General features: G+C 39.9%; 1 protein-coding gene across 6 annotated transcripts in view; it reads left to right on the top strand.

The window, feature by feature from the left end:
- CDH8 (cadherin 8) overlaps window positions 1–23,070 on the top strand; it is a 236,779-nt gene that overhangs the window by 118,018 nt on the left and 95,691 nt on the right. For all 6 annotated transcript variants that reach the window (XM_081016514.1, XM_081016515.1, XM_081016513.1 and 3 more), the window contains 2 exons: window positions 379–498; window positions 20,498–20,665. In XM_081016514.1, the coding sequence (XP_080872640.1) occupies window positions 379–498; window positions 20,498–20,665 (288 nt within the window). The remainder of the gene's footprint in view (window positions 1–378; window positions 499–20,497; window positions 20,666–23,070) is intronic.

Here is a 23,070-nt window from a genome sequence, read left to right as displayed (position 1 = left end):
GCAGGGATGTTAGGATCGCAGTGCTTTGCACATCAATGTATGTTTAATAATGAGTTTAAGTCTGCCATCTGAAGTACCCAGGACGTATCCTTCTGCATGGTGACACTGAGGATCTGGAGCTCACTACCATCCTTCTGAGATAAAATTTGCTGACCCTTATTCAAACAACTGTTAGAGTCTTCTGATCGTTTGAGGAATGGCTTGCTCTGGTTTCAGCTATTTCTTTACTGCTCAGCTGATACCATGTTTTATTTTCTGTATGGGTGGTTTATTAAGATATCAATGGAAGAGAGTATGGAGCGAGTCCTCTGTCCAGATTCTTTCCTAACATATTGCCAACTGGCATTCTTCATCAACCATACTTTTCTTTTTCACTAGGTACTTACGTTACCAAAGTGACAGCCACCGATGCGGATGACCCTGTTTACGGAAACAGTGCCAAGCTCGTCTACAGCATCTTGGAGGGACAGCCGTACTTCTCAGTTGAACCACATACAGGTGGGTGCTTCTGAATGCTAACTTCCCCTGAGTTAGATGATATGTGAGGAGCACGGCTTCCTGAATGCTGCTTTGCTTCCTGCATTTCAACATAATGTGTAGGTAGGTGGCTGTCAACATTAGTCAATCTGCAGAGCATAAGTATCTGACTCATTTCCCATGGCTGCACAGAAAGACCTGACAAAGTACAAAGATAAAAAAGGAAGAAGACTGCTTACAAATGTTGTTGCAGTAACTGAGACTGAGATACCAAAAAAGGTCAAGTAAAAAGCCCACTGTTAGTGAAATATTGCAACATATTTTAATAAGATGTTGTTCAAGTCCTCCAAACAGAAGCAAAACCTATGGGGGGGGGGTTATGGGTGTGCAAATGTATTATAGGTTGTTAAACCTTTCTTTTAATAGTGCCATAGAGTATGTATATACACACTTTTATGCACTAGGTTCTACATTCTATTTTTCAACCAGGGTTGGGAAATCTCAGACCAGGAACTAAAAATGGCCCCCTAAGCCTCTCTGTTAGAATCTCTGGTCACATTGGCGTAACATTGTTTCCAGTGCCAGGAGCCATGCGGAGGTGTGGTGGTGGAGGGAACTGGATAGAGTACGCATGTACATTCAACTGCCTAATAGCATCTGCATTGCCCAGGAGATCGCAGCCACAGAGATAAGTAAAGAATTGCCCCAATTGTCTGGAAAGATTACTTCCTAGTTTGCATGGAGAAGCCATTTTCAACAGAGCCCAGCATCAGAAGCACATAGCTGTGGGTGTTGTAATTTTGCACCCGTAATAATTTTGTACCTGGGACAACAGCCCTTGTGACCACCATGCTATGCCACTGTCTGGTATCTTCCCACAATGCCCCACCTACACATCATTTCCTCAACCACACTTGCCATCATTGTTCCCGGCTTTGCATTTTTCTTGGGTGGTTTGTTGGTTTCCCCCCAGCTTGCCTAGATGGATAATGTGTAGGGTGTAGAAACTAGCCTACTGCATAATGGTAAATTTTACATTATGCCCAGCTTTGGCTCTGACTCTGCCCATGTGATTGCTAGATGGTTGCTAAGAATTGTGGCCCTTGGACATAAAAGCTCTGGTTCAATCTCTGGCATCTTCAGTCAGAGTCTTTTTTCTTTCTTGTGTTACATAAATATCCCATCGATACACACACACACACACACACACACACATACATAATTGTCCAGTAGCACCTTAGAGACCAAATAAGTTTGTTCTTGGTATAAGCTTTCTTCAGATACACTGAAATAGGTCACCAGACCCTTATATATAGTGGGAGGGTGGGTTGGGGTTTTTCTCAGAAGGATAGTGGGAGATGGGTGATTGACTCAATGGGTATGGTAAACCTGTTGACAACTGTTAACAACTGCAATTAGTCCTACAGGAAAAAGCAAGGGATAGTATGCAGATGATTAGCATATGTAATGAGACAGGAATCCAATATCTCTATTAAGACCAGGTCTCTCCATAGTTTTCAATTTAGTGATAAGTTGTAATTCAGCAACTTCTCTTTCAAGTCCGTTTCTGAAATTCTTTTGTAATAATACAGCTGCTTTGAGATCCTGTATTGAATGTTCTAGGAGATTGAAGTGTTCTCCTACTGGCTCCTCTGTCTTGTGATTCCTGATATCAGATTTATGTCCATTTATCCTTTGGTGTAGGGTTTGGCCTGTTTGTCCAATATAGAGAGCTGAAGGGCACTGCTGGCATTTGATGGCATACACAATGTTAGAAGATAAGCAATTCAATAGGCCTGAGATGGTATGTTTCATGTTGTTGGGTCCAGTGATGGTGTTGTCTGGGTCTATGTGGCAGCAAAGTTGGCATCTGGGTTTATTGCAGGCTCTGGTACCAGGCTCCTCGGGCAAAACATGGGATAAATCTCCCATGTTTTGCCCAAGGAGCTCAAGATGCCACATCTTACCCTCACAACAACCCTCTGAGGTAGGTTAGCTTCATGATTAACTCACCTATTCTTTTCTGTACTGAAGATGGCTCTTTCACCTGAGTGGGAAAGGATGATGGGAATTGTAGTCCATCAACATCAGGAGGGTCACATGTCCCACACTCCCAGCCTAACTTTCCACAGTAGCTCAGTGGGTTTAACACCAGTTTGTACCAGAAGCCATAATGACTGACCACTTGTCCCAGTATCATCTGTATTCTTCAGGTACATAATTTAAATCCGAGAGTTACTGAAACATTGCATTGAATTCAGACTCAGGCATGGTCAATACCACCCTGGTTCCTCAACCATTAAGTGAAAACTGCCAGATGCTTGACAACCCTTTGCATTTTCAGTCCCAAGTAGGCAACAAAAAGGAGGATTGTTGAATTATGAATGCAGTGCACAATAGTTCCAAGGCTTTATATTTTGGAGGCTGCTGAAATATTGAGTAACCTTAGAATGGAAGCTATTTACCTATTGTGACTTGTATTTTAGGAAGCATTACGGATGGGCCCTATAAATTATATGACCTTCAGCTCAGTTAAAATTTGTCTGTTTAAGTTCTCAGTAGTGGATATGTATGGGTGCTTCTTTTGTGTTGGTACTGTTTGCTCTCTGTGTCTTTCTCTCTCATTATGCTGTCATTATGATGTGTTTCATTTCATTTCACCTATATTACAACTAGGGATGGGTGAATCTGTCAGCGTTGGTTTCTCTCAGTTTCTCATTTTTCCAGTCTTAAATTCTGTTCTCTACATTTTCATATGAGCTGACTTAAAAAAAATGTTTTCCTGAAAATATATATTATTTTTCTCTAATATATATGTGTGTTTGTATGCAATTTTCCCTACATACAGATTTTTGCAAAAACATTTTGTTTCACTAATATTTGAATGTATTTGTTTCATTAATACATCCAAAACAAGATATGAACTGAAACTCAGTCATCCTTTGAACTTTGCACTCAGAATTATGCAAATTTCCAACCAAATATATCCAACCAAATAATATGCACAAAAATCCATATATTAGGGGAATGTGTTAATAAAAATGCATACATTAGTGAAAAGAACATACAAAATTGCATGTTATCAGGGGAATTGGCTTGTATATTAGTCAAAACTACATACAAATATTGGTTTATGAGGAGAACTTCACAGTAAAATGCTGATAAATTTTCATGAGGATTCAAAAAAAAATTCCAAACAGCTGCAGAATGTGGAGAAATGAATTTAAAAATGGGGAAAATGAGAAACCAAGAGAACAGAAATTGGCAGCTTCCTCCTGTCTTTATAGGACAGGTGTTATGATGCAGCCTAGAAGAAAACATCCTCTCCCCTCCACCTTTCTGAGCCTATGAGTTTTCTCCTTGAGTCTCTGAAATCATCTGCCCTGAGTCTCTGCCCCAGAGAATACATCCAAACGCCACTTGCCAACGCTTCACTTCTCATTCTGGAAAGCAAGGAAATGAGTTAGGAGAGAAGCAGTGATGGCTGATGCCCATTGAGACTGGTAGGGTGGAAGGCAGACAACTCAACAGAAGGTGGAGCCAGACTTCCTCCAGTTTAATCCTCATCCCTCTCTCACCCCACCCCCATCCATCTTCCCTCTCTCCACCCCCCTTTCTTTTTTCTTTTCTTTTTTTCTTCTCCCCCTAATGCCTCAACAAATGAAACGGATTTGTAAAAATGTTACATGAAAAAAAAATACGAGGCACTACACTTCTGTAAAACAAGAAAATCCTTAATAAAATATTTAAAAAAAACAAAACAAAAAAACAATATGAGTTCCACAACACTGAGACTAAGAGGGAAGAAGTGAATAGCCAGAGCCACCCCTCTGGCCTGATTGTGTGTAAGAAGGCAGGCAGGTGGAGGCTTGCTGAGGGGTGGGGCAATATCCTGTTTCCCTAATGGAGAGTAGGCCTCTCTAGCCTCTACTGGAGAGTAGGTCTGGAGGGAGAAGGGACCAAGCCCATTGGTTCCTTCAACACTATTAAAATAATTATAAGCAACAATTTAATCTGGATCCATAGCTTACACAATTTATTCAGAAGCGGAGACACTGTTGGTCATTTTGTCAAATACAGTGGTACCTCGGGTTAAGAACTTAATTTGTTCTGGAGGTCTGTTCTTAACCTGAAACTGTTCTTAACCTGAGGTACCACTTTAGCTAATGGGGCCTCCCGCTGCCACCAGGCTGCTGGAGCACGATTTCTGTTCTCATCCTGAAGCAAAGTTCTTAACCCGAAGTACTCTTTCTGGGTTAGCGGAGTCTGTAACCTGAAGCATCTGTAACCTGAAGCATCTGTAACCACTGTATTTTCCATGAGAGCTGAACACAGGAATATAAGAAAGTGCTTCATAGTGAGACCACTGGTCCATCTCCCTAAGAGTTGTGGCCCTCTGGGGTTTCAGACAGGAATCTCTCCCAGTCCTTCTTGAAGATTGAAACTGGTATATATTATTATTATTATTATTATTATTATTATTATTATTATTATTATATTTGTACCTTGATCAGGTACAAACCAGTACCTGGTTTCCCCAGCCACTCTGGGCGGCTTCCAACAGAGATGAAAAATACACTAAAACATCAGTCCTTAAAAACTTCATTCATGCTCTGCCACAGTGGTATACCACTTCCCTAAAATTCTCCAATGAGTTCAGAGGGAGTGGGAAAGTGGGGGTGGGGGAAATAAAAATGTGTCAGAAAATTATTTTCTTGCACCTGTGAAGTTGCATATAACTATTTCCAAATCAGGATCACATTTGTGTTTACTCAGGAACTCTATCTAGAAAGCCCAAAGCATAAAGGATGTAAATAAATCTTCAGAAGACAATTTTGTGATGTAGAATTCAATCTGCCTGGAGCTATTTCAAACTAGGAATATAAAGCCCTTAGATTCAAGCAGTGTGCAATTCGTTACTCAAGGAGCCACCTGTTTTAGAGCACAAGCACTTAAAAAAACCCAGCTTGATGAAAGAAATATGCCTCCAGATTTCTTGATAATCTGAACATTTGCAAGAAGTGTATATGATAATATCTTGTATGCACCGTGGACACTTTTACGGGTTTTATGGTGCAGTTGTTGGAAAGCCAGGACTAATAGATCAAATGTAGCTACAGTTTCCAGCAGTTTGTGCCATTGTAAATTAAACCGTCCCGGGGCTGGCATGCATAAAACATGTAAATGATGTAGGATTCTACGTGCATCTCTTGGAGTTTAGCAGTTTGCAGTTAAAACAGTATTGTTGTTTACAAGAGCAGGTGGAATAGGTGCAAAACATGTCTGGCATTGAACAGGAGCCATAGCTCAGTGCACATACTTTGTGTGCTGGAGGTCCCAGGTGTTGGCATGTCCAAGTAGGACTGGGGGAAATTCACTGCCTAAAGTCCTGTAATATTACTGTAACTCACTGTGTACAACGATGAGCTAGTTGGGCCAATGGTCTGAAGTGGAATAATGCAGCTCCCTAAGATATCTGGGTTTGAGATTGCTTCTTGCATGTAATTAGATGTGTGCTTTTTAGAGCTGTGGATCTTTGAAGCACAGGAATACTAGCACAAATATTCTGGATAAAGTGACAACAGGCAAAAGAGGGAGGCCTGTACTGGTTGAGGGTAGAACCATAGCTCACTGAAGGAGTATCTGATTTGTGTGTAGATGATACCATGTTTAATCCCTAGAATTTCCAGGTCAGACTGAGAAAGACTCCCTGTCTTAAATCCTGGAGAGCAGCTATCAGAGTAGATGGAACACACTGAACTAGATGGACTTATTGTTTTTATAGAAGATAGGGATTCTTAGCATGAATGAAAAGGCCTTTGGCTATTTGCAGTAAAATATACTTCAATAATTCAAGCAAACTAGACTGGGCCAAAAATAGCCCAGTGAGGACTAAACAAGCTTAATGCCCACAAAAGATGGAATAATAATTGGAGTGAATTGGGGGGGGGGAGGGAGTTGGGGCAGCAAAGAAAAGATGAATGGAATGAAGTATCATGGAAAAGGGAATGACAGTCTGTCTAGCTTGCCAGAATCATGAGTAGGAGCACTCTACACTGCAACATTTCATTGCAGGTAATGGCCAAATGGACTGTGCCTGCAGAAGGAAGCTGACCTTATTGAAAGCTGTGTCTAGAACTTCCTGCTGCTCATGGAAATAGGGAAAGTGAAAAAAAAGTAAACACATATGTGAAGACAACGCCTTAGCAATCTAGCTCCAGCTGATTTGGTCTTTAGTCCCCTGGGAAGCAGGGGAATGGATGCGTGAAAAAAACTCTTCTGGCACATAATTGATTTCACATCACACATCCTGGCTTTGCACAACTTCTCAAGCACCCCAATGGGATCTTGAATATGTCTACATCATGCATCCATGAAGGGAACATCATATGCATCACAGAGGGGATGTATGTGTATGTGCGCACACTGTTTCTCTCTATTTCAGACCTTGCCTTGCTTGAACTTTAGAAATCTCTGTGAATCTCCACAGGCCCTGATTATATCAAGCACCCTTTTATGTAGCCTAATTGATAGCTCTATCATAAGTAAAGAGTGCTAGCTGAAGACTTGCCACATTTGATGTGCATTGGTGGAGATGAGATCCCATTCCTTCCTACAAACTCACAGTCCTGCTACTCTACGGCCCCTCCCTATACTTCTATCTATCCATCAATCACCCTGACTAGAGCAAGTATCAAGGATTGGCATAACTGGAAATTACTGATGGGGGAGGCTGACCCCTAGGAGATGGTGCCCCTGCACATAATTGTGGCTCAGATTGCAGGCCATTTACTTTGTCTTACAAAATTTCGAATGGGGGCCTATAGGAACATAGCAACCTTGATTTTTTGGTCAGTCTAGAATGTGAAAGAGTGTTGGAACAATGGAGCACAATGTTGAAAGTAACTGTCAACATACAAATGTACAAATTTAGGAAATTGTTCAGCATTGTTATGATAGGTGGTGGGCTTAGATACCTTCAGAATCCCTTGAGGGGTGCAATATGTATATTTATGTCCTGTGCATGCAGTAATTCTTAGAAACCAGTACAGTCAAGCAGTATATAAATTTGTTAAATAAAAATAAAATAAATGAACTCAATTCAGCACACTGATTTCTGTCAGTGAAGAGTATGTCATTCAGCGAGAGCTGTTTGACAGTGGAGTAGACTCCCTTGGGAAGTGGTGTTCTCTCCTTCCTTGGAAGTTTTTAAGCAGATCTGTCATTGCTGCTTTTGGATTCCTGCATTGCAGGAGGTTGGACTAGATAACCCTCAGTGTCCCTTCTAACTCTACAAATCTATGATTGTAAGTTATTATTATTATTATTATTATTATTATTATTATTATTATCTCACCACTACAGAATAATATCCTCCTCCACCCCACTCTGTGTGGTTGCAAACACAATAGGTTTGTAGCCCTGCCGTTGTTTCATTAATGAGAAGGCAAAAACAAACAATACTTTAAAAAAGATTAACAGCTTCTCAGGCAGGATAAACACACTCTGCAATGACACCAAATTAGTGATGTATCTTATAGTGGCTCACATCATTACAACCTCTATAAATCGCTACCATCATCTGCCAGTTTCTTATGAAGCTCTAACTTATTTTTTTCCCTCTGTTGAGAAGTTGTCTTTCTAATATTATTTATAAAAGCATGCAAGTTTTGTTTATTCTCTAATAACTCACTGACTTCTAGTCCCCACTGTAGCCCATAGTTGTTGTCTAGAAGTTCAGCGGGAATATTTATTTTTCACCTAATGTGAGGTGGAGATGGTCTAAATCAAAACAGTCATTATTACAATTGCAATTACTGTAATGGCACATAATCTAAAGCGGCACCTTGTTCTATAATAGAGGCATGGCAGAACAGCAACAGGAACAACAACATCCAATTGTATTTAACTAATTTACATTTCATAGGAGTTTCCTGAAGTAATTGAACCCCTGTGCTATTGCTTTTCTTTTGAGTTTTGAGATTGTAGTAAACTGAGACTAATATGCAAAATCAGACACAGAAGAAAGCAAGAGTTCTGCCATTCTAAGTAAAGGGAACAGATCTGAACTAATTCCAGATTAATGTGTGGATCGGGATGCAATTATCCTTCGGATTTCAAAGAATCATAGAACTGTAGATTTGGAAGGTACCTCAAGGGTCATCTAGCCCAACCAATGCAGAAACTTTTCATACTTTTTCCAAATTTCATACATTTCCATTTTTTTTACATCATTCTTAGCTCAAAAAAGATCAAATGTGTTTAAAATGTGTATTTTAAGAATAAAATATGAAAATAAATGTGAGCATTGAGAAAGGTGATTGCTTCATATATATAATTCCTATATTTCTAATGTAATGCTTCCAGTTCATCTCCTATGTGCCTCTATTTAGAAAATTCTATGGAGTTTTGACAACTGCATCTTGAACAGAATATGATAGAACTGTAAAATCTGCAGAGTAGGACAGTTCAAATGATCAGGGCTAGAAATAGAAATGTCCCAGTGGAAATTGAAATTTGGGGTGGGGGAGAAATATACACAAGACAGTAAAATAACAAATTTGCAGCATGACCATTTGCTTGCAAGTACCGGTAAGTCCTACTAATTTTAACAAGGCTTATTCCCTAGTAAGTATGTGTAGGCTTGCAAGTTTTGTTCATGATGGTAGAAATATAACCAGTACCTAAGTATGAAAGAAGATGGGAATGATTCTCCATTAACCACAGTAATAGTATGAATGAGTTTCACCCTTCCTCAGTCATTTTACAATCCCTTAAGAAATGGATTTCTGCCTTAAGAACATTTGCTCATTCTGATTTTGCTCTCTATGCTGTTGAAATGACTACCATTAGCCAACCATATTGTGTTCAAAACTATTGTACTGATAGGAAAGAGAGAGAGAGAGACTGAATAACACTGGTCAACAACAAATGTGTTGTCTGCATTTTTTCAGTTGATTTAGGACGAATCTGATGCGCTGAATCCAAAAATCACATTGGTTTTGCTCAATCAGGTCAAGTTTTTGAGCTATGGCCACATGTCATTTTTTAACATTTTTGTTCACATGTACGCTTGTGTGGAGCATTTTAGAAGAAGTTGGTGGGGGTAAAATGCCATGTCAAATAATTGTTTCGATTGGAAATGATTATTTTAATGACAAGAAGTATTCAGGTCCGATAGTTCTGGGTGATTATGTTGAAAAGGGATCAGTTTGAAGTCATAAAACCTCGAAATCTTCCATAAATTGGTGCGGCAAAGCATAAAGTTGGGGGATCAAAACTAAGTTAATGGGGCAGCCGCCCCACGAAGTATCCTGATCTTCAATCAGCACGTCGTCCTGTAGCTCATTGTGATGAAATTCCAGTGCCTATCTTCAGAGAACTTCCTGACATTAGTGACGAAGATGCCTCCAGTGTTGAAGGACATGAAGAAGAAGAAGTGGTTCTTGAAGATGATGCTCCACATCCATTTTCCCAAAAGGAGTTGAATGATCTAGTTCACGACCTCAGCTTGTCAAAGGACTCTGCCAAACTGTTGGCATCCAGATTGAAGGTAAAAAACCTTCTCTCTGACAGTGCTCGCATCAGCTTCTTCCGCAACAGGCATCAAGAGTACCTCCGTTTTTTCTCGGAAGAGAAGGACTTGGTGTACTGTGCAGATATTGCGCAGGTTCTGCTCAAGTTTGGAGTGCCACAGTACGAACCCAAAGATTGGACATTGACAGCAGCAAGCGATCACTGAAATGTGTTCTGCTACACAACGGCAACCAGTTTGCCTCTATACCCCTGGCTCACTTGAGTACACTGAAGGAGAACTATGAAGCAGTGAAGTATGTGCTGGAGAAAATTGGTTATGATCAGCATAAGTGGTTTATTTATGTTGACCTGAAGATGGTGAACTTTTGGTTGGGACAACAGTCTGGCTTCACCAAGTACCCATGTTTTCTGTGCATGTGGGATAGTAGGGACTGTGCTCAGCATTACACGAAGAAGGACTGGCCTGTGCAGGAGGAATTGGTGCCGTGCAAAAAAAGGAACGTCATCAACGACCCTCTGGTGGACAGAGACAGAATACTCTTCCCACCGCTGCACATCAAGCTCGGCTTAATCAAGCAGTTCACCAAGGCTCTGGACAAGGATGGTGACTGCTTCACTTACTTGTGCCAGGCTTTTCCAGGATTGACCATGGAAAAGTTGAAAGCTGGCATCTTTGACGGTCCTCAGATCCATCAGCTCATCAGAGATCCAGAGTTCGGAAACTCAATGAACGAAGTGGAACTGGAAGCGTGGAAGGCATTTGTTCTGGTAGTGAAGAACTTTCTTGGCAACAATAAGGCCAGAAAGAGAGGTGAAAGAGATCATATCAAATACCAGAAATATCTACTCAACAAAGAAAGGTTAAATAAGAGTTTGTTTGCTGTGGTTAACCACTGCTAGAGAAAAACTAGGTAGGTAGACATTAGCCTATTTGTTAGATTCTATGATCTTATGTCCACAGTAGATGCTTGCTTTCCTGTGACGAGATCATAGAATTGTAGATGTGATGTGAGTCCCTTTTTTGAAATTGTACCAAGAAGTACAGAATCATAAGTTATTTGGTCTTCTGTAGGCTCCATCCAAATTGGCCTTGAATATTCATGTGGTCCAGATATTCATGTGCTTTTTAGTGGACTTGTAACTGAGAGACCTGTCCTCAGGTAAAACCCAGCTCATTAGGAGTGGTGGGTGCATTGCACGTAAATGAACCCACATCTCCAAGGACATTATGGGAGCTGATCCTTAATTGGAAATATTATTTATGGATATTAGCTGGACTGCTAGATAAATATATTCTTGCAAACATGACTTTCTTTCTGAACATATTAACAGCTTTGTATCACCAGTACTGCCTATAGGGAGTGGCCTGGTTTTTTCTCCTAGATTCCACTTTATTTGTATTAACCCAGGGGTGTTTACAAGGTCATATTTGCAAACTCATTAACTTCTAGCAATGCCCTAAGTTACATCTGAGCAAATCCATTAAATGCTGTGTGGTTGCACAGGTGTGCAATTGAAACTGTATACCATGAGACCAATCTGAACATGAAACTAGTGTATAATGAGGAAGCCTGCTTATTAAATGGAGCACATTAGATTGGGGCTATCCAATCTGCAGGAGCTAAAGTTTCCATGCGGAACTGGGCTTAACCTATAAAGCCCTAAAAATGTAAGGCTCAGGCTTGTTGGAGACTGCCAAAGTAATACTAGCTTCTCTAATTAACTTCAGATTCCATAATTACTGAGGATCATCATCTGGATCCTAAAGGCTTTTCCCTGGGGGGAAAAGACAAACTTATATATAAAAAGGCTACTTCCAATTAAGCACCAGTTTCATCAATGTTCTCTTGCAATATAACTTGATTATGAACTGGGTTTTACTTGAGCACATGCATTGCGGTCCCAATTCCTGAAATATTTACTGATATGAAAGGATTGTCAAATAACATCTAAGCATAGGTGTGCTAGAGTTGTTGCACTTTGTGTAGAGTAGAAAATAATTTTCTCCGCCACAAGAATGAGCTTCAAACCTGTACTGCAAAACTATCTTAATATAGTTACAATTAAATGTTATAGGATACAAAATAACACATTGCTCTTAAACAAGTTAGCATTGTGGCCCAGCCTTCTTTTTAGACCTTATTGCAGTTCAATACACTTTTCTCTCTCTGGTCCAAAAGAAAGATCTTAAACAACTTGCTTGTTCATCATCACAAAGCTTAGCTTCTACTACTGCTGTGATTGACTGCATCGCTCACAAAGAATGCTGGGGTTCTCGGGTTTCATCTTTCTTCTTTGAGAAATTGCAGCTCAGCAGGCACGCTGACATGGGCCCCAGATTATGGGTAAGCGATGACACCTACGATGTAACTTGATGTCATGTCATTGTGACCAGAAGTTGCACTTGGAGGCATAAAAAAACCACCATGAATATTAGGAGAAATTCACAATGTATGCTGATTGATTTTCATCTGGACTTTTATTTTGAAAACAAACAAGCAAACAAACTGTTGTGAAAATAGGGAAACTGAGTTTAATATTATAAAATTGAGTAGAAACTAAAATTTGTAGTTTTGCCCATTCCTAGATCCAGCTATCTCTGTATAATTTTAAAATATTGTCCACCCACAATTTCTCTGACTTTTCTTTTCTTTCTCTCCATCTTCAACATGTTTCATTTTATGAATCTCTCTCTCATCTATCTATCAGTATGCAGTATTACTTCTTTTTGTGGGAATACTGCAAAGATGTACAAGTTTGTTTGTTTCTTTTATTTTTAAAATGTTCAGTACTAAGGTGAGAGAAATGATAGAGAATGATGTGAGATGTTTGACAGATAAGTATGTACAGTCATACCTCGGGTTACAGATGCTTCAGGTTGCGTTTTTTCAGGTTATGGACACACCGAAACCTGGAACGGGTTACCTCCAGGTTTCGGCAGTCGCACATGCACAGAAGCACTAAATTGTGCTTTGTGCATGCGCAAAAGTGCTGAATCACAACCTGCACATGCGCAGATGTGGTGCTGCGGGTTGTGAATGCTGCAGGTTGCGAACATGCCTCCCGCACGGATCATGTTCGCAACCCGAGCGTCCGCTGTAATTTGTGTACATTAGGTAAGAAGTGATTAAGGGAAGATATAAGCTTGCCTATCAAATATTTGAGATGTGCTAATGAGAGGGGGGAAAGGAACACTTTTTGTAACTCCTTGTGTGTGTGTGGGGAGTGTTGAAGGTGATGTCCTAAAAGGTGATAAAGCAATCACTATGTGTTGATTACATTAGTGCAGAAGAAAAGGTCTGTGCCAGGAATGGGTGTAGTATTTAGCAAACAAAGAAGGCAGATGAGTCATTTCCTCCTAGTCACAAAAAAGTGAAGAAAACAACTCCAGCATGAATAACACAATATAAAAATCATATCCTAAGTAGTTTGCAAATTCTACCCCACCTCCTTTTTAAGGAGCCACTTACAGGGACAATTACAAATAGCTGTGGGTATTCAAGGGTACTGTTGCTGAAATTCCAAGTTCTTACTGATCATTCTGATAGCTTCTTCTTGAAGCTGTTGGTGTTCAGGGTCAAACACCTTGAATTTACTTGCCCCCTCCCATGGTATTCTCCCCCATATGATACATTTTAGAGCAATGGTAGTCAACATTATATTCTCCAGATGTTGCTGGACTGCACATCTGATCATCCTTGACCATTGACCATGCTCACTGAGGCTGATGGGGGTTGCAGTCCAGCATCATAAAGGGTACCATGTTGGCTACTCATGCTTTAGAGCGTTTGGTTTCAAGCAGAGGGCTAATTAGAAATCTGAAACAGTACCACTCGGACTTGCCAGCAATCTCTACTAAGCCTCTTAGTTAGCTGGTATCTTGCTTCTCATCCTCCACCTTACAAATAGGCTTTATCACATAACATAATTCAGTTTCATTCTAATAACTGTCAGTATACCACCGCTATTGTTTAATATTTATTATGATTCATATAGCATCATCAGAGATCCATGATGCTTTACAGAGTACAAAAGGACAGGTGTCGGCATCAAAGACCTTATAATCTAAAATTTAACATAGGGGAAACAATTGAAGAAGGGGAGAGAAGTGGTTGCCTCACTTCAAAGAAGGATATTGTACAGCTGGAATAGGTTCAGAAAAGGGCAAGCAAAATGTTCAAGGGGTTGAAGCAGCTCCCCTATAGTGAAAGGTTACAACAGTTGGTGCTTTTCAGTTTCAAGAAAAGGTGAGTAAGAGGTGGCATGTTACAGATGTATAAAATTATGCCTGGCGTGAAGAAAGCAGATCAAGAACTGTTTTTCTCCTTCTCTCATAAGACTAGAATGTGTGGGCATCCAATGATGCTGAATGCTGGAAGATTCAGAGACGGGAGGGGGAGGAGGAGAGAGAGAAAGTACTTCTTCACGCAGCACACAGTTAAATCCTGGAATTCACTCCCAGAAGTTGTAGCAATGGCCACCAACTTGGATGCCTTTAAAATAAGATTAGACATGAAGCATAACGCTACAGGCAGGTACTAGCTATGATGACTGTGTTCTATCTTGACTGCTGGAGGTGGTATGCCTCTGAATGCCACTTGCTGATAATCACAAGCTTTCAGGTTCCCCATGATGCATTTGGTTAGCCACTGTGAGAACAGAATGCTGGACTAGATGGGTCATCAGCCTGCTCTAATAGGCTCTTCTGACATTCCTATTTTCTTGTGGGTGGAAGGGTAAACGGGGTGGGCGGCAACCTTTTTATTTGTGTGATTTTTGATCCCTGTGTTGCATCTTCCAATTTTGGTTTCTCTTTGTTTCTCATTTTTTCCAGTCGTAAATTCAGTTCTACACATTTCCATATCAGTTGGCACTGAAAATTCATGAAAACTTTTAGTATGAAATTATCCTAATATATGCATTTTTGTATGCAATTTTGCCTAATATAATGCATTTTTGTATGTTATTTTCACTAATATATGCATTTATATGCACATTTTATTCTGGTATATGCATTTTTGTATATATTACTTGGCTGAAGAATTCCATTGCAAAATTCAGAGAAGTGCAGGATGGCTGTGTTTTGGTTTGCATATACTCTAGGAAAATGTAGATTAAGTGGTTTCAACTTTAAGTGGAAACTGAGTGAAATATCTCCCTCATCCCTAGCTAGTTTGCTAGTCTTTTCTGTTATACTGAGATGCATTTCCTCAAGCATTCTGCTACCATCCTGAGGGACAGACCTTTTAGATAGAAAGACAAAAAGTCTCCTTTTTACAGGCAATTTAAAATATTTCATAGACAAATCTAACTGCTCTCTCCCCCTCCCTCCCCCTCCATCCCATTCTGTGACCTGCACATGCTATTAAAGCCAGGTTCCAATTAAAACAACAACAACAAGTGAAACAGATGAGAAATGAATGAAAAATGAGTGGATTATCATTTGGAACTCATTTGTTTGAATTCTCATTCATTTTTTTTATTAATTAGATCAAAAGCAGCTCACTCATTTTGTTTATCATTTGTTTTTAAAATGAATGTGTGGCCTTGATGCAAATCTCTTGTTCCATGACTCATACAGGGATTGATGTCCAGGTACATTTATGAGCTGCTCATTTCTCTCTCTCGAATAGAGTATAGTTTGAATCAAACATATTCAGAAAGTTAGATGCATTATACAATTTTCTGGAGAGTCTATCTCCCTTTCTCTGCTCCATTTACCCTCTTATTCAGTTGGCAGTAAATGATGTGCAAAGTTATATGGGAATATACACATAATTCTATTTGTCTCTGATTATATCAGACAGGTGACACTGAAAATTACTCTTTAAATAAAAGGAGCTAAATCAGAACAAAGTTTCCACATTTCTGAGTGTGTGTGTTTTTAAGAGCTATGTGATTGTAGCTTCCTGGACTTCATCAGATGCTCTAGAATAGGGATCCAAAACATGCAGCCCTCCAGCAGTGACCATGGTAAGGAACAAAACAAAGTTCTTGTCCTAGTGTGCAAAGCCCTGAATAACTTAAGATACCTTAGCCTGTACATCTTAAGTTGTTCACTGAAATCATTTTGGTCCCCCATGGAGTAGAAGAAATTGTGCCTTCATTGTTGAGGGCCCAACTCTGTGAAGCTCTCTCCCAGTAGAACTCAATAGGCCCTGTCACTGATGAGTTTCAGTCACCTGGTTAAAAAGAATTTTATTTCAGGTGGCATTTGCATTGTGAATTTTCATCTAATTTTTTAAATTTTTTAAAAAATCTGCTGATCTTCATTTAAATTTCTGAAATTTTAAATATTTGAGGTTTAATTTGTATTTTAAGTTTTGTATATTTTCTATCGGTATAAGCCACTTTGAGACCTAGATGGTGAAAAGTGCAATATAAAAATTTTAAAATAAAATAATCACTAATCACTAATAATACACTTGCCAAGCTCTAGCATTGTTAGTGTTGAAGCACAGTTAAGAGGGAAATTCTCATTTTCTTGCACTGTTATAATGGGCTTAATTTGTGCTATTGTGCTAATATGCCACTCAATCATCTGATGGGGTTTTTGTTGCTGTTGTATATTGCTTGCTAATTTATTTTTATTTTGCCAGCAGGCAATTAACACCTATTTAGGAACATAGAAATATAAAGATTTAAATGAAATATTTTCATGCCTACCAGGCAATCCACCAGATGTTGCTGCAAGACTTGACAGCAACAGTCACCTATTTGGGAAACCATGAGGTGGAATCCAAGCTTTCCTACCAAAAACAGTACGAACTGGGCAATATTTATCTTATGGGTGTAAGTAATATAATTATTGCCAAACTCTGCATTCAACTGAATAGTTGTGCAAGCTCACAGACTTTCTCCCATTCCTCCCCGTCATGTGCCCCATAGTTTTCCCATGTAGGGTGAAGAGATGGTAGATTGTTCCATCAGCACAAACATTTCTGCTTGCCCAATAGTGCTGGTTTGAATGCAAACCTAGGGTTTTATTATAGCATTAGATCCAGCACCAAATATGACCATTGAAGGAATGCTAGCTGCCTACTCCTCCAAGTTGCCAAGCAAGGTCTGAGAAAGGAAGAATGAAATAAAATGATGAGAGAAAAGGAGGTGGCACCCTGCCATTTACTCCTTTCTCAATATTCCCCCAAGCCCTGCAGTTTAAAGGTAAGGAAGCATATATGGACAAGCAAATATTTTGGCCATAAACCATACTTAAACATCTCCTTAAATCGCCCCCTAACATTAGAGTCTTGTTTTAAAGGTTGCTATTTATTATTCTCATTATTCTCCTAAAATGGCTATTGGTGTCATATTGCCCAGGAGCAAATAAAACAGAGGTAGAATGAGATTTACTTTTCAAGGAGCTCTTAAATTCATACTCAGCAATTTGCCCAATCTGTCTCAGAACCTGAATTGGAGAAAATATACCCTTGTGGTCTATGTGACTGAGGTTTTTTTAAAAGGATGTATTTCGAAAAGCAAACACTGGATTCAAAAAAGGGGGAATTAGATGGGGGAAAGGGGAAGAGTCAACAGTGGAAGCAAACATGGAAATGGAAAAGCAGGCAAAAATAAGGTTCTAAGTTGTTTATTGCAGGGGTTGCCAAATGTCTGGGGTCTAATGGGCACATTTTCAAACAGGAAAGACTGCCATGGACACCACACACACACACACACACACACACACACACACCTGCAAACAAGTGCACAATGCGAACTATTCTACTAGCTACAAAAAGATTCTTCTTTCGATCCTAATTTCAATGGGGGAAGAAGGTACCCTGTGGACACCAGAGAAGGTCTCTGAAGGCACCTAGTTGCCCACAAGCACCACTTTTGTGATCCCTGGTTTCTTGCCACTCACAACAGCCTGAATAGCTTGTTGGAAGAGGGGAGAGACCTGTCCTTCCACAAAGCTCTCTGTCATTCTGCACACAACAATGGAAGTACGCAGCCATACAAGGAAAACTTCCAGATATTGATATCTCTCTCACTGAAGATGGGTGAACTGCAGTGGCTCACATGCTGTTGAAAATTAGTGGGGGCATCTCTGCACCCCACCTCCACAAGTTAGAAAATATTTCAGTTAATTCTGAGCAAATCCATCCATCTATAACTATCTATCTATGATCTATCTATCTATCATCTATCTATCATCTATCTATCTATATCTATCATCTATCATCTATCATCTATCATCTATCTATCATCTATCTATCTATCTATCTATCTATCTATCTATCTATATCTCTCTCTCTCTCTCTATCTATCTATCTATCTATCTATCATCTATCAATCTATCATCTATTTATCTATCATCTATCTATCTATCTATCTATCATCCATCTATCTATCTATCTATCATCTATCTATCTATCTATCTATCTATCTATCTATCTATCTATCTATCGTCACCTGCTTTACCTAGAGGGGTGATTAGAAAGAATGTCCCCTGGAAATTGTTGGGAAAGGGAGCAAAACTGACTCCAAATGGGACCATTGAGGGGGGCAGTAAGTTCCTCTGAGAAGAGTGGACTCTCCTTCAAGTTTTTCCAAGAGCAGCCTTTCAAAGGAGGGCATAAACTATCATATCTTCCCCAGCTTGGATTTTAAGCTGAGCTGAAGAAGAATTTGAAAACTTCACATGCTCTATTCTCCTTTCAGCCAAGCATTGCCAAACCCCTAAAACCTGCTACTGGATCTGAACCTACCAAATTTTGCCATCCTCTTCCTTCATACAGAGCATAGTTAAACTATGGAAATCACTCACACAGCAGGCAGAGATTGCTTCGAACCTAGATGACTTTAAAAAAGAAGGCATTTAAATAAAATCCATGGAATAAGGCAGGCTTCCTCAACCTCGGCCCTCCAGATGTTTTTGGCCTACAATTCCCATGATCCCTAGCTAGCAGGACCAGTGGTGAGGGATGATGGGAATTGTAGTCTCAAAATATCTGGAGGGCCGAGGTTGAGGAAACCTGGGATAAGGCTATCAATGGCTACTAGCCATGACCACTATGCTCTGCCTCCACAACTGGTTGCTGGGGACCACCAAAGGAGAGAGAGCTCTTGTGCTCAGATCCTCCTTGAGGGCTTCCCACAGGCATCTGATTGGTCAATGTGAGAACAGGATGCTGGGCTAGATGGGGCATTGGTCTGATCCAGCCTACTCTTATTTCCCTCCTTTTCCTCTTCCTCTTCTTCCTCAACCACTACAGGATCGTAGTTTTCACTAGGTTTTTTTTTTAAAAAAATGTTCACATAATTACTCCCAGAGCCTATATTGAATTACTTCCAGATTTCTGGATTTCAAGACTTTTTATGTTTCTCTCTAATGTCAATCTAAATATCTCTCAGCTATGCCCCAATACAAAGAAATGGGCTGCATGATCTCACTGTTTTAGAGAATTGCCACTTTTCAAATAATACTATTGTTAATAGAAGACATGAATAGTGTATAATTGTAAATGTTTCCACATACACAGAGTGATCCAGCTAAGAGCTCCAAGAGGATAAGCTCCTGGATAGAAGTGGGGTCCCCCCCTTCTTCTTCTTCCCATGCCTGAGAAAGAAACCCCTGGAGCACAGTGATTTTAAAAGCCCACTGCACTGGTGGATTGAATTCCCCTTGACACTCTTAACGCTTCACTTATTACTAAGATGATTCCATAACTTGAACTTCTTGCTCTCTTTTCACAGACAAATGATTTCATTTAAAAAATGATTCAAAAACTGGATTAGTAGGGGGCATCCCCTCAAGAAAAACTTCTATACTGTTATGAATTTGGCTGCTAATAGATTGATCACCTAGCAACTAATAGACTTAACAGCAAAACATGCACTTCCACACCCACACTAAATGCTCTTTGATTACTGCAAATCTGCTGCTTTGGAGCATTGCACCCACCTGAGATTGTGGAACAGCCAGTTTTCTACCTGTCCTCCATTTTTTAAAAAAGGTTTTCTTTGCAGGAATGAGTATTGTTTAAAAAATAATCCATCATTTATAGGCTGCTTTAGAATTTATTTAGAGATTCAGTTGGTGTGGGGATGAGATTAACTTATCATTGTGAGGTCGCTGAGGATGGCCTGGGTGTTTTTTCATTCCATTAAATACTTATTGCAGCCTCCCTGGCTGTCAGCACTGCATGCTCTAAAAAGGCCCCATTAGAGGAGTTATATCACAATGTTTTTCTTGAGCTGCCACAGAAGAATGGGAAGCTGGGGAGGCTGACTACCCAAACACCAAACATGCAGAAGGGAGGGATGGAGAATGCACAAGAGGGGATCTTTTGTTAATACTGAGAACATAAGCCCTGATGTATCAGGGCTGGTATTGAATAAAAGTATTTAATACATTTTACCCAAACACATACAGCTTCAGGAAAAGCACCCCTACTACTCTTTAACCTGTTCTTGGTCAATTGTGTGTCACCCTGTAAACTTCCTCTCTATTGTTTGTCTTCTCTTTCTTTCCTTTCAGCAATTATTAAAACGGCTCTTTCAAACATGGACCGGGAAGCCAAAGAGGAATACACGGTGGTCATCCAAGCAAAAGATATGGGTGGGCACATGGGCGGATTGTCTGGAACCACCACTGTGACAATTACACTCACCGATGTCAACGACAACCCTCCAAAATTTGCACAGAGTAAGTGGTGCTTCTGGTGCTATCTTACCTTGTTGACTATATTGACTTTCCTAGAGTACCTCTCAAACACTGTCCTGTTTGTATGCTAATACAGACAATGCTTCTTTGCAATAAAAATGTTGTATATGGGAAATAGAAACCAGATGAAGGTTGTTTGATCGTTAAATATATCTGCTGCTAAGTTAGTTTCCTAACAGGATGGAATTGCCTAGTGATGGATCAGTCTCAATCTGGTTCATGTCCCTTTCACATGCATTCCCCTATGCATCTCTGCTATCTTGTTTCAAGGCAGACATTTCCTGTAAAAATTTCACATGGGTTTAGTATTTTTGTTTAAGTATGTGCAATACAGAAGTGGTCTGTAGGCTGGCTTTAAGAATGGGCATGTGAGTGACTGGCAGCTAGGGCATGTGGCCATATCCTGTTCTGACCAGGGTGGAAAATGAGAACAGCCCATGCCATCCCTGACAGTGGGATTTCTGCCTTCCTTTTCATTGGATGTGGCAGGAGCTGTGCTTCCTAGATACTCCAGGAGGCTGGAACCTATTAGGTTAGTCTTCAGACCACCTTGTAGAGCTTGGTGGTCTAAAGGCCATCCTTATCATGACTTCTTTCCACTGTCCTTCTGCAATGTACCACTTAAATATTAAGCTTCTCATTGTCATATTATAAAACCTCTTCCCAGATGCTATAATTTGCTCCCCTCTTCTCCACACTTGCTTCTATGCTCTCAGCTGCCATTGAATTTGTTCACTGCTCACCTTTCTATACCTGCTGCCATGTTCCTTATTATTTCTGAAGCAGTTTGCATCAAGTTATGTCTGCATAGCAAATTCCTGAGCTTAGAATTCTTCAATTCTGAGTGTATATCTAAATGTATATTTTGCACCTGGCTTTGGTGGGTGAATCCTTGGAGTTCTTGTAAAAAAGCATAATCTGAAGTCTGCCCACCCTAAGTCCACATTATTTTGGAAGCATGTGTAGGAGAGAGAAACAGCAGTGACCTTACGGTGGGTGTCTGCTATAGACCACAAAGCCAGACTGAAGAGTTGGATGAAGCCTTACTAGAAGAAATCTAGGTGTTCTTGGACTCCAGCTCCCATCAGCTCTAGCCAGCATAGCCAGTGGTGAGGGATGATGGGAGTTGTAGTCTCAGACCATCTGAGGGGGCCACAGACTCTAACCAGTGGTGCACACACAAACACACACACAAAATAGATTGCCACAAAGTCTACACAGTAATTGTTAGAGGTGATTTATGCATATAGAGGCTTGAACCAGAATCCATTATATGCAAAACTTTGTGTTATAGGACCCCTAGGAATAAATACTGTATGCAGCACTATAGAAAACATGTGGTGGTGATTCTACATTTTGGGAAACACCGTAGCTCTTCCTTACTCGCTTTCTTTTGACTCCATCCCATATATTTATACACACTGCAGTGTTCTTTCCACTGGTTTCAATGCCATTTCAGATTATTCAGCAGCCATTGAGTTACACAACCAGTAAAAGAAGAAGAAAAAAGACATATGTAGTTGATGACAGAAATAAAGCAATGACTAATTGGAGATGAGAGGGAGAAATAAAAGTGAATAAGTCTAGGTCTAGTTAATTGTTGATCTTTAATTCAAAATCCATATTTACTGCTATGGTTCCAGTGTATGTCTTGCTGGGTTAGGTTAAAATGATTTGGCATCATGCTGAGCTGTTCTGCAGTGCTTTGTAGTCTGCATCAAAGTGGTGGTGGTGGGGAGGGAATTATAATGAGGATTGATTTTTGTTTGATAAAGGTGTATTCTAATAGAATTTTGTAATGCAACCATCTAAGATGCCAGCTTATCTTTCTGCCTTTCTTTAAAAACAAAATAGCAAAATAACAAAATAGGAGATTAAGATGTAGCAAATCTAGATGGTCTCCTAGTTTAGAAAATGTGTTAATGGCAATTTAAAAATGAAACATTTTTAAAAGAAATAAAATAGTAGTGCCTTAGGCTTATTCACACAAAATTAGCCTGTCATTCCTGCCTCTCATTTCACAGTTACTGCATGTGGTTTTCTGTTTTATGTCACTTTTCTTCTACTCTGTGACCCACAATTAACCCACAAGTGGTGGCAACAGTCTCCTCCCCCTTCCAATTAATCATGTCACATGATTATATATTGCCACAGCTATAGATTGGTGTGTTTTGAGTCTGAATTTTCTACAGAAAACTGATTTTGGCTCAAAAGTGTATGTACTGTGAACTGAATAGGGCCATTTCAGGTGAATCCAGAATTTTGCTGGAACATGTCAAGACAGCCCTGAATTGCCCTGGGTCAGATTGCCCCACCCAGAGTGAAATGGGACTCTAAATATTTGGAGTCGTGGGCTGCAGGAAGGAGAGGCAGGTGGCAGTCTCTGC

The sequence above is a fragment of the Podarcis pityusensis genome, assembly GCF_964106645.2.
Source record: "Podarcis pityusensis genome assembly, chromosome: 8".
Lineage (NCBI taxonomy): Eukaryota > Metazoa > Chordata > Lepidosauria > Squamata > Lacertidae > Podarcis > Podarcis pityusensis.
Note: the sequence above shows the minus strand (reverse complement) of the source record. Positions and strands in the feature narration are given on the sequence as shown.